Source organism: Leptodactylus fuscus, chromosome 10 (genome assembly GCF_031893055.1).
Source record: "Leptodactylus fuscus isolate aLepFus1 chromosome 10, aLepFus1.hap2, whole genome shotgun sequence".
NCBI lineage: Eukaryota > Metazoa > Chordata > Amphibia > Anura > Leptodactylidae > Leptodactylus > Leptodactylus fuscus.
Genome location: NC_134274.1, coordinates 34,057,164 through 34,069,501, shown reverse-complemented (window position 1 = coordinate 34,069,501; position 12,338 = coordinate 34,057,164). Strand labels below are relative to the sequence as shown.

The 12,338-nt window shown below is 46.1% G+C and overlaps 1 protein-coding gene across 1 annotated transcript; it reads left to right on the top strand.

The window, feature by feature from the left end:
• The first annotated feature begins 9,865 nt into the window (after positions 1-9,865).
• On the top strand, positions 9,866-11,626 carry LOC142183457 (D(1C) dopamine receptor). The gene has a single exon (XM_075258554.1). It carries the CDS (start codon positions 9,917-9,919, stop codon positions 11,312-11,314), a length of 1,398 nt encoding a protein of 465 aa, XP_075114655.1. The 5' UTR covers positions 9,866-9,916; the 3' UTR covers positions 11,315-11,626.
• The last annotated feature ends 712 nt before the right edge of the window (positions 11,627-12,338 follow it).

Below are 12,338 nucleotides of genomic sequence, written 5' to 3'. Positions count from 1 at the left end.
GGAGGAAGAAGAGTTGTCCGATGATGTGATGGTGATACAGGAGGCTTCCGGGCAACTTCGAATCGTCCCATTGTTGCAGCGCGGATGGGTAGACATGGAGGATGAGGAGGAAATGGAGATTGAACTTTCCGGTGGGGCCAGAGGAGTCATGCCAACTAACACTGTGGCAGACATGGCTGAGTTCATGTTGGGGTGCTTTACAACCGACAAGCGTATTGTCAAAATCATGGAGGACAACCAGTACTGGATCTTTGCTATCCTTGACCCCCGGTATAAAAACAACATCTCGTCTTTTATTCCGGTAGAGGGGAGGGCCAATCGCATCAATGCTTGCCACAGGCAATTGGTGCAGAATATGATGGAGATGTTTCCAGCATGTGAAGTTGGCGGCAGGGAGGGCAGTTCCTCCAGTAGGCAACCAAGTTCTCACCGGTCCACACAAACGAGGGGCACACTGTCTAAGGTCTGGGACACCTTGATGGCACCCCCTCGCCAAAGTGCCGCCACGGAGGGTCCTAGTGTCACCAGGCGTGAGAAGTATAGGCGCATGTTGCGGGAATACCTTTCCGACCACAGCCCTGTCCTCTCCGACCCCTCTGCGCCCTACACGTATTGGGTGTCGAAGTTGGACCTGTGGCTTGAACTTGCCCTATATGCCTTGGAGGTGCTGTCCTGTCCTGCCGCCAGCGTCCTATCTGAGAGGGTGTTCAGTGCAGCCGGTGGCATCATCACTGACAAGCGCACCCGTCTGTCAGCTGAGAGTGCCGACCGGCTCACTTTGATAAAAATGAACCACCACTGGATAGAGCCTTCATTTTTGTGCCCACCTGTGTAAAGCACCCCAACATGAAACTCCATGTCTGTACTCAACCTCTCCAATTCCTCCGCATCCTCATACTCATCCACCATAAGCGTTGCACAATTCTGCTAATACTAGGCTCCCTCCAACATGATTTCCCCCAACTCTGCTGGTTAGAGGCTCCCTCCACCCTGATTTCCACCAACTCTGCTGGTTAGAGGCTCCCTCCACCCTGCTTTCCCACAACTCTGCTGGTTAGAGGCTCCTTCCACCATGAATTTGCCCAAACTGGGCTGTTTAGAGGCTCCCTCCACCATGAATTGGTCCAAACTGGGCTGGTTAGAGGCTCCCTCCACCATTAATTGGTCCAAACTGGGCTGGTTAGAGGCTCCCTCCACCATGAATTTGCCCAAACTGGGCTGTTTAGAGGCTCCCTCCACCATGAATTTGCCCAAACTGGGCTGTTTAGAGGCTCCCTCCACCATGAATTGGTCCAAACTGGGTTTTTTAGAGGCTCCCTCCACCATGAATTGGTCCAAACTGGGCTGGTTAGAGGCTCCCTCCACCATGAATTGGTCCAAACTGGGGTGGTTAGAGGCTCCCTCCACCATTAATTGGTCCAAACTGGGCTGGTTAGAGGCTCCCTCCACCATTAATTGGTCCAAACTGGGCTGGTTAGAGGCTCCCTCCACCATGAATTTGCCCAAACTGGGCTGTTTAGAGGCTCCCTCCACCATGAATTGGTCCAAACTGGGTTTTTTAGAGGCTCCCTCCACCATGAATTGGTCCAAACTGGGCTGGTTAGAGGCTCCCTCCACCATGAATTGGTCCAAACTGGGGTGGTTAGAGGCTCCCTCCACCATGAATTGGTCCAAACTGGGTTTTTTAGAGGCTCCCTCCACCATGAATTTGCCCAAACTGGGCTGGTTAGAGGCTCCCTCCACCATGAATTTCCCAAAACTTGGCTGTTTAGAGGCTCCCTCCACCATTAATTGGTCCAAACTGGGGTGGTTAGAGGCTCCCTCCACCATGAATTGGTCCAAACTGGGTTTTTTAGAGGCTCCCTCCACCATGAATTGGTCCAAACTGGGCTGGTTAGAGGCTCCCTCCACCATGAATTGGTCCAAACTGGGCTGGTTAGAGGCTCCCTCCACCATGAATTTCCCAAAACTTGGCTGTTTAGAGGCTCCCTCCACCATTAATTGGTCCAAACTGGGCTGGTTAGAGGCTCCCTCCACCATGAATTGGTCCAAACTGGGGTTTTTAGAGGCTCCCTCCACCATGAATTGGTCCAAACTTGGCTGTTTAGAGGCTCCCTCCACCATGAATTGGTCCAAACTGGGGTGGTTAGAGGCTCCCTCCACCATTAATTGGTCCAAACTGGGCTGGTTAGAGGCTCCCTCCACCATTAATTGGTCCAAACTGGGCTGGTTAGAGGCTCCCTCCACCATGAATTTGCCCAAACTGGGCTGTTTAGAGGCTCCCTCCACCATGAATTTGCCCAAACTGGGCTGGTTAGAGGCTCCCTCCACCATGAATTGGTCCAAACGGGTTTTTAGAGGCTCCCTTCACCATGAATTGGTCCAAACTTGGCTGTTTAGAGGCTCCCTCCACCATGAATTGGTCCAAACTGGGTTTTTTAGAGGCTCCCTCCACCATGAATTTGCCCAAACTGGGCTGTTTAGAGGCTCCCTCCACCATGAATTTGCCCAAACTGGGCTGGTTAGAGGCTCCCTCCACCATGAATTGGTCCAAACTGGGGTTTTTAGAGGCTCCCTCCACCATGAATTGGTCCAAACTTGGCTGTTTAGAGGCTCCCTCCACCATGAATTGGTCCAAACTGGGGTGGTTAGAGGCTCCCTCCACCATTAATTGGTCCAAACTGGGCTGGTTAGAGGCTCCCTCCACCATTAATTGGTCCAAACTGGGCTGGTTAGAGGCTCCCTCCACCATGAATTGGTCCAAACTGGGTTTTTTAGAGGCTCCCTCCACCATGAATTTGCCCAAACTGGGCTGTTTAGAGGCTCCCTCCACCATGAATTGGTCCAAACTGGGCTGGTTAGAGGCTCCCTCCACCATGAATTTCCCAAAACTTGGCTGTTTAGAGGCTCCCTCCACCATTAATTGGTCCAAACTGGGCTGGTTAGAGGCTCCCTCCACCATGAATTGGTCCAAACTGGGGTTTTTAGAGGCTCCCTCCACCATGAATTGGTCCAAACTTGGCTGTTTAGAGGCTCCCTCCACCATGAATTGGTCCAAACTGGGGTGGTTAGAGGCTCCCTCCACCATTAATTGGTCCAAACTGGGCTGGTTAGAGGCTCCCTCCACCATTAATTGGTCCAAACTGGGCTGGTTAGAGGCTCCCTCCACCATGAATTTGCCCAAACTGGGCTGTTTAGAGGCTCCCTCCACCATGAATTTGCCCAAACTGGGCTGGTTAGAGGCTCCCTCCACCATGAATTGGTCCAAACGGGTTTTTAGAGGCTCCCTTCACCATGAATTGGTCCAAACTTGGCTGTTTAGAGGCTCCCTCCACCATGAATTGGTCCAAACTGGGGTGGTTAGAGGCTCCCTCCACCATTAATTGGTCCAAACTGGGCTGGTTAGAGGCTCCCTCCACCATTAATTGGTCCAAACTGGGCTGGTTAGAGGCTCCCTCCACCATGAATTGGTCCAAACTGGGGTTTTTAGAGGCTCCCTCCACCATGAATTGGTCCAAACTTGGCTGTTTAGAGGCTCCCTCCACCATTAATTGGTCCAAACTGGGCTGGTTAGAGGCTCCCTCCACCATGAATTGGTCCAAACTGGGTTTTTTAGAGGCTCCCTCCACCATGAATTTGCCCAAACTGGGCTGTTTAGAGGCTCCCTCCACCATGAATTGGTCCAAACTGGGTTTTTTAGAGGCTCCCTCCACCATGAATTGGTCCAAACTGGGCTGGTTAGAGGCTCCCTCCACCATGAATTGGTCCAAACTGGGGTGGTTAGAGGCTCCCTCCACCATTAATTGGTCCAAACTGGGCTGGTTAGAGGCTCCCTCCACCATTAATTGGTCCAAACTGGGCTGGTTAGAGGCTCCCTCCACCATGAATTTGCCCAAACTGGGCTGTTTAGAGGCTCCCTCCACCATGAATTTGCCCAAACTGGGCTGGTTAGAGGCTCCCTCCACCATGAATTGGTCCAAACTGGGGTTTTTAGAGGCTCCCTCCACCATGAATTGGTCCAAACTTGGCTGTTTAGAGGCTCCCTCCACCATGAATTGGTCCAAACTGGGCTGGTTAGAGGCTCCCTCCACCATGAATTGGTCCAAACTGGGTTTTTTAGAGGCTCCCTCCACCATGAATTTGCCCAAACTGGGCTGTTTAGAGGCTCCCTCCACCATGAATTGGTCCAAACTGGGGTGGTTAGAGGCTCCCTCCACCATTAATTGGTCCAAACTGGGCTGGTTAGAGGCTCCCTCCACCATTAATTGGTCCAAACTGGGCTGGTTAGAGGCTCCCTCCACCATGAATTTGCCCAAACTGGGCTGGTTAGAGGCTCCCTCCACCATGAATTGGTCCAAACTGGGTTTTTTAGAGGCTCCCTCCACCATGAATTTGCCCAAACTGGGCTGGTTAGAGGCTCCCTCCACCATGAATTGGTCCAAACTGGGGTTTTTAGAGGCTCCCTCCACCATGAATTTGCCCAAACTCTGCTGGTTAGAGGCTCAATCCACCCTGATTTTCAAAACAAATGTTGGTGCCAACCTCAACTTACTACAAGGGCCAAATTCACTGCTGGTGACAAGCTCTCCTCACTGCAAGTGCCAAATACACGTTTCAAGGTGTTTTCCTACTGTCAGAGAGGTGGTATTGAGTGTGTAAAGTGTGTAGTTGTTAGGCTGTGATGTTGGGGTAATAGAGGGTCTTTGGTGTGTTAGATGCCCCCAGACATGCTTCCCCTGCTGTCCCAGTGTCATTCCAGAGGTGTTGGCATCATTTCCTGGGGTGTCATAGTGGACTTGGTGACCCTCCAGACACGGATTTGGGTTTCCCCCTTAACGAGTATCTGTTCCCCATAGACTATAATGGGGTTCGAAACCCGTTCGAACACACGAACATTGAGCGGCTGTTCGAATCGAATTTCGAACCTCGAACATTTTAGTGTTCGCTCATCTCTACACATGAATATCCGTGTGGTCCACCATCTTAGCCTCTAATCATGTTAGCACAGTCTGCCAAGAAGGTTGCTGTGGCCTTGGAGACTTAATAAAACTCTTTCAATAAGATGTAACATCTTATCATGTCTCTCCAAAGATACTGGAGCTCAAGGAACATTCTCAAGGTTTTAACAAGAAAATGTACTAATAACAAATCCTGAAATAATCAACATTTTACAGAAATACTATCTGTACAAGAGGTCAAACATGGAGCATTACAGACCAAGATGGCTGAATAAACGAATGTATGTCTTTACAGATATTCTTCCCCTCACATATGTGAGTGAAGAAATAATAAGCAGAACAGAGGTAGTATACAGCTGAAAAGCATAATAGATTGCAAATATAACTGACTTTTTTTCATATAGACAAAATATGATAGTATTTCAGAAACTTGGGAATCAAAGTCCTAACTAGAAATGAGTGAACAGCATTCGACCGAGTACATGTTCGATCGGATATCAGGCTGTTCAAGATGTTTGATTCCAGTTAAACACCACGTGGCAAACTCACTAAAAATTCGATTTCCCCTCCCACCTTCCCTGGCGCTTTTTTGCACCAATAACTGCGTAGGGGAGGTGGGACAGGAACTACGACAATGGAGGCATCAAAAAAAAAAAAAAAAAAATCGGAAAAAGTAATTGGCTGGCTAACTCAGGTGACCTCAAATTTATATGAATAGTGGACTTAATATCCGGGTCATATGAGACTGTGAACTATGTGACTGTGAGAAAGGGATAGCTGTACAGGCAGGGTTAGCTAGGGATTACCTTTATTTAGGTGGGAATGTCACTCACACAGCTCTTTGGGGCTCTATCTGGTCGGGATCCCTGTCAGCTTGCGATATGCGGGAACTAACTTTTTCCCATAGGAATGCATTGACCAGTGTCGATTGGCCAAATGCCATACAGAGTACAGCATTCGGCCAATCAACGCTGGTTCTGCCAGAGGCTCGTCTGTGAGGAGGCGGAGTCTAAGATCGGACCAGAATGGAGACTGCTGTAGACCGATCCTAGACTCCGCCTCCTCCGGCAGAACCAGCATTGATTGGCCAAATGCTGTACTCTGTATGGCATTCGGCCAATCAATGCTGGTCAATGCATTCCTATGCCGAGATGTAGCAGTGCTGGCCTTGCGCTCGGCTCAGCTACACCGGAGATGCAGTCGAGCTCAGTGCACGGCCAGCACGGCTACACCGGAGATGAAGCAGAGCTGGCCGTGCACTCAGCTCAGCTACTTCGGAGATGTAGCAGAGCTGAGTGTGCGCTGAACCCTGCTGCACACTCAGCTCTGCTGAGATGAAGCAGAGTTGAGTGTGCAGCAGGGTTCAGTGCACACTCAGCACTACTACATCTCTGATGCAGCAGAGCTGAGTGTGCAGCAGGGTTCAGCGCACACTCAGCACTGCTACATCTCTGATGCAGCAGAGCTGAGTGTGCAGCAGGGTTCACATCTCCGGTGTAGCAGTGCTGGACGTGCGCTCAGCTCGGCTGCATCTCCGGTGTAGCTGAACTGCGCGCACGGCCAGCACTGCTACATCTCGGCATAGGAATGCATTGACCAGCATTGATTGGCCGAATGCCATACAGAGTACAGCATTTGGCCAATCAATGCTGGTTCTGCCGGAGGAGGCGGAGTCTAGGATCGGTCCACAGCAGTCTCCATTCTGATCCAATCTTAGACTCTGCATTCGGCCAATCAACGCTGGTCAATGCATTCCTATGGGAAAAAGTCAGCTCCCGCATATCGCAAGCAGACAGGGATTCTAATGTAATACAGTGACTTGGGCATGTTAGATGCCCCCAGACATGCTTCCCCTGCTGTCCCAGTTGCATTCCAGGGTGTTGGCATCATTTCCTGGGGTGTCATAGTGGACTTGGTGACCCTCCTGAGTCGAATAGTGGTTTCTCCTTTAACGAGAATTTTTTCCCCATAGACTATAATGGGGTTCAATATTCGATCGAACAGTCGAGTATTGAGCGACTACTCGAATCGAATTTCGAACTTCGAAATTTCACTGTTCGCTCATCTCTAGTCCTAACCACTGTTGTTTACAGATCTATCTATCTATCTATCTATCTATCTATCTATCTATCTATCTATCTATCGCTTTTCTATACACATTCCAAAATTTACTTGTAATTTTAATCTTCCAAAATTTCTAAGCCATCTGAACTAGACCGTATCTATCTTCAAGATCTCAAGAGCACATCTTAAATTTGATATTATCGGGAAGTACAAGAAAGTATTGTCAGGCTTGATGGAGACAGCTGGAGGTAGATTGAACTTGAGAGCAAAACTACATGAACAGTGAAGTATTGTAACAGTGGGGAAGATATTGGTAAACAACATGGCTTTGACAGACAGTATACAATATCTATCATTATAGGATTGACATAAAGATGATGGTGGGGGATTACAGTCTTGTTACTAATGCACTGTAGGGAGGCACGGAATATAGAATTTTAGTGGCGTAAACGTGACAGGAGCTTCTGGCAGCGTATGATAAGATTAGTTCTCTCACAGCAATCTCATCTCTTTTTATGGGTTTACATATGATTTCTCCCCTAATCCAGATCATGTAGAGAGGACCTGTCACATTGAACATGGTCTCTGATCTGCAGGCAGCATGTTATAGAGCAGAAGGAGCTGAGTAAATTGACATATAGTTGTATGAGAAAATAATATCATATTTAAACATATGGATGTTATATGCTTTGGGGTCCAGGAGGTTGTTTTATCCAGGGACATCCTTCATTGTATGACAATGTATATAGAGATAGCTGTCAGTCATTTAGTAGAACCACCAAATGGACTCCTAAACATAAAAAGCAGAAGTCTAACTGCCCAAAATATCAGATATACTAAATCTTTCCCCTCAAAAAACAACATAGCCCAGCTCGAATTACTCTACAACATCTCAGCATGCTGTTTAGCCATAATGGGAATAATTATTGTAGGAAAAATAAACCTATTAATCCCTCCTAATGGAGATTTCCTGATCACTAGATCAGAATATGATCTAGTGATAAAGTCCTGATTATATGGGGCGCTTGTCTGTATGATTTGTTTGTTTCCGGGTAATCGTAACAATGATTGGTAAATGAACATACAAATCTGCAAATGTTTAGCAGTGATGCCCTCCAATTGTGTATCTGTCGTTTGCCTCTTGTATATGACCCTGCTTGCCTTCCAGACCACCTCTCCTTGACCTGTGATTTTGTACTTCATGACTTCCTGTGTATGACCCTGCCTTCCTGACCAACTCTCCTTGACCCGTGACTTTTTACCTTCTGACCTCCTGCATATGACCCTTCCTGACCAACTCTCCTTGTCCCGTGACTTTGTACCTCGTGACCTCCAGTGTATTACCGGGCTTGCCTAACTACCCATTCGCTCCATCCTTCTGTACCACGTGACCTCCTGATTACCAACCTGGCTAGTACGACTACTCTGTGGTGCTCCCGCCATCTTCTGGTGAACTCCAGTTACTGCACTCTACTCTGCTGACCTGTTTCATCTGTTCTACACCCACCTAGGTGAGTGGTTTTTGGGTTTCTGGGTCCTGCTGTGACTTGGGATGTGCTATGCGTGTGAAACCCTCTGGACTGCTGCGGTTCTGGTTGAGCACAGGGGACGCCCCCTGTACTTTCTAATGACTAATTTGCATAAGGAATAAAAAAGAAAATTCTCAAGAACAGCGGTGTGGGTCAGAAAAAGATAGGAGAAGAATAGCCTTTAAAATGGCTATTCTGACATGGTCTTTATAGAAGAAGGGATTCTAATGATAGAATCCCTTTAATACCTAGGTATATAGTATATATTCTTGTTGTGTAGGTGAAAACTGTAGAGGTATGCTTGACTCCCAATAGCCTCAGACAATGGTGAATCAACCCATCTATCTTTAGGGAGCTTGATATTTTTAGCTAGTCTTTGTGGCGGATTCAATATGAACCTGTGACAGTATTTTTGTGAGAAAAAAAAAAACCTCACCAACCAGTAGCTTGCAACTTTTAATGCCACTTGTGACTTATAATAGTCACTGGGCTACACCAGCCATGAGATGTTAAGCTATGCGCCCTGGCAGAGCATGCACTTGACTCATGATGAAGCCTGATCATGCATCTGACGCTTCTGTGCCATCAAGAAGTCATCAAATGAATCTATAATGCACCTATCGTGATGCACCTGCCCCATAGTGTTAGTTGGAAAGAGAGATTTGCACAGCACAGAGAAGAAGCTTATACATGAGCCCAAAGAAGGCACTATAAACACAAACGAGTCTCCAAACATCCACTGGCTAGGATGAGGTTAACCAAAGTAACTGTAGATTGAGCAGAAGAATACCTGCACTATTGAAGACGACGGGGAATCTATTTTTAACCCAAACCAATCGTGAGGATTTCAGCAGCAATGAGTATTTGTGCTGGATAATCACATTGAGCAGTGATGCAGCTATCCCTCCCTGCACACACAAATCTCATCTGCTAGCTCATGGCTGGGAGGTAACTACACACAGGATTCTACTAGATCTACATGGGTTCCTGGACTGATACATCAGGCACTTCGGTTTCCTTCAAGACAAGAAGAATGGTCGATCGTCCTGCCTCCTCTTATGGAACTGATAAGACAATGCTCTTGGATCTTGGCTGGATTTCTTCTGATGGATACCAGCACATATTAATACATGAGAAGGTAGCTTCTTTATTGGTGTTTTTTTGTAAATTGTAGTCATGTGGGAACTGCGCAAACCAGAGGCTGCAAAAGACTTTAGTTGATTTTTTTGTAGTTCTATATTTGATCTCTGCATATTTTAGTTTTACTGACTTCTAGATGCCTGGACATTTTAGAGATGAGATAAGTTTGCTGCTCTAGGAGTCCTGTAAATAAAAAGGAAGTGGACATCACCTGGGGTCCACCCCATGGAAAACCTCTCAATATACAATTTCACAATCAATGTGTTAAATGGAGAACTAGATGTTGGAAGCAAGGACTTGAGCCTCAGGGCACTTACAGGCTTGTTATTGTCTCTGCTCATACTCTCAACTCTCTTGGGAAACACATTGGTGTGCTTGGCTGTTATCAAATTCAGACATCTGAGGTCCAAGGTGACCAACTTCTTTGTCATCTCTTTGGCTGTGTCAGATCTGTTTGTTGCTCTTCTGGTGATGCCATGGAAAGCAGTGACTGAAGTAGCAGGTTACTGGCTCTTTGGAAACTTTTGTGACACCTGGATTGCCTTTGACATAATGTGCTCCACAGCTTCCATCCTGAACCTCTGCATCATCAGCTTGGACCGATATTGGGCAATTGCAAGTCCATTCCGATATGAGAGGAAAATGACGCAGAGGGTGGCTTTCATCATGATCGGTGTAGCCTGGACTTTATCTATCCTCATATCCTTCATTCCAGTGCAGCTTAGCTGGCATAAATCTCAAGGGACTGTTGGAGAGCTTAATACTACAAACCAGACAGAGAACTGTGACTCCAGTCTTAATAGGACTTATGCCATATCTTCTTCTCTCATTAGTTTCTACATACCTGTGGTTATCATGATTGGGACATATACAAGAATCTATAGGATAGCTCAGACTCAGATCAGGAGGATTTCCTCTCTTGAAAGAGCTGTAGAACACGCTCAGAGCTGTCACCCCGATTGTCCTCATGAAAACTCACTAAAGACTTCCTTTAGGAAGGAGACCAAGGTGCTGAAGACCTTGTCCATTATTATGGGGGTATTTGTGTTCTGCTGGCTACCATTCTTTGTTCTAAATTGCATGGTACCTTTCTGCCATATTGGTCTTCCAGGACATAGTGATCCAGAACCCCCTTGTGTCAGTGAGACCACATTCAGCATATTTGTGTGGTTTGGGTGGGCTAACTCATCCCTTAACCCTGTCATATACGCATTTAATGCAGATTTCCGAAAAGCTTTCACAACCATACTAGGATGTAACCGATTCTGTTCCAGCAGCAACGTTGAAGCTGTCAACTTCAGCAATGAGTTAGTGTCCTACCATCATGACACCACTTTCCAGAAAGATATCCCAGTCACTTACAATAGCTCCCAGCTTCCAAATGTTGTGACTCAAGACCAAGAGGATATGGAAGGACATTGTTTTGATAAAGTCTCTGTGATATCCAATTCTCATGGAACCAGGAGTCATAAGAACTTGCTATTACCGGTCAGTGTTCAGTTTGAATGTGAGGCAGAAATATCATTGGAGACCATCACCCCATTTACCTCTGCAGGACCCCTAGAATGCCATCCACATACAGTGACCGATGAAGACAGTCAATATACTACGAAACATTATTAGACACGTAAAACTAATTTTCTCGAACCAACCGTCAGTCTTTAGCTCATCAGCTTTATAAGCAGACTTCTTATCGTAGGTGGGTCCTAGTAATAATTCATTAGATCAATACTCCAATTGGTTTTATGTCAAACGTGGTGAGTACTATCATTCAGCAAAAGGAATGGCATACATCTAGACAATGTGGTCCTCTTCTGTCCAACTTCATCTTTGAGAATAGCCTTGTTGGTAAATATCAGGGATGACTTGTAGTATTTTTCCATATTGTTCTCTGTAGTATGACCGCATTTGATGGGATTAAGATATTCATGACTTCCCATCAATTATATTGGGGATAAACAAAACAATAATAAGATTGTAAAAATGCAATAATTGTATAGCTAAAATTTTACAAAAAAGTGGTCTCAATAAGTAAATATCTGGTGAAAGGATCTAGCAACTTGTAGAATATTTCACCAAATATTCAATTTTCAATACAAAATGTTCACCAAGTTATCAGACCTGTTTACAGTATCCAGTCTTCTTATAATTCGGTGTCAAATTGTCCAATATATGGCCAGTCATTCTAACTGCTATATACAGTATATCTTTTTTTTATTAAACATATACATAAAATCAGTGTTTTCAGTCTTTTTTATTACGACAATGTAAATCTCGTATTGTTTCTCATCCCATTCTCAGACTCCTTGCTCAGATCTGTTACACGGGGGTTGTGCGCAGATTTTTATAGCAAGGTTTTCCATCTTTAACTATTGAGCTGCAGCTTCAGATCAGAGGAGCACATAAGTTGTATGCAAGTCCTGTGGATGGCACGTATCACCGGATTGGAAAATCCTGCCAGAAAATGCACAAGTAATGTTCGATAGTCATGTGATAAATGAAAACTGCAAACACTTTGCAAAAATGATGGGAGTCATAAAATGATCTCTGCCAGTGCGGTACTGTATCGCAGTGTTATATTACATAGCTTATGTCTTGCTCTGACAGTTTCTGCTAAAACTTTTTGCAGTATGCTATGAATCAACCA

What these genes read in the sequence shown, in the direction of transcription:
- LOC142183457 (XM_075258554.1), top strand. Translation starts at nt 9,917, where the DNA reads ATGGAAAACCTCTCAATATACAATTTCACAATCAATGTGTTAAATGGA.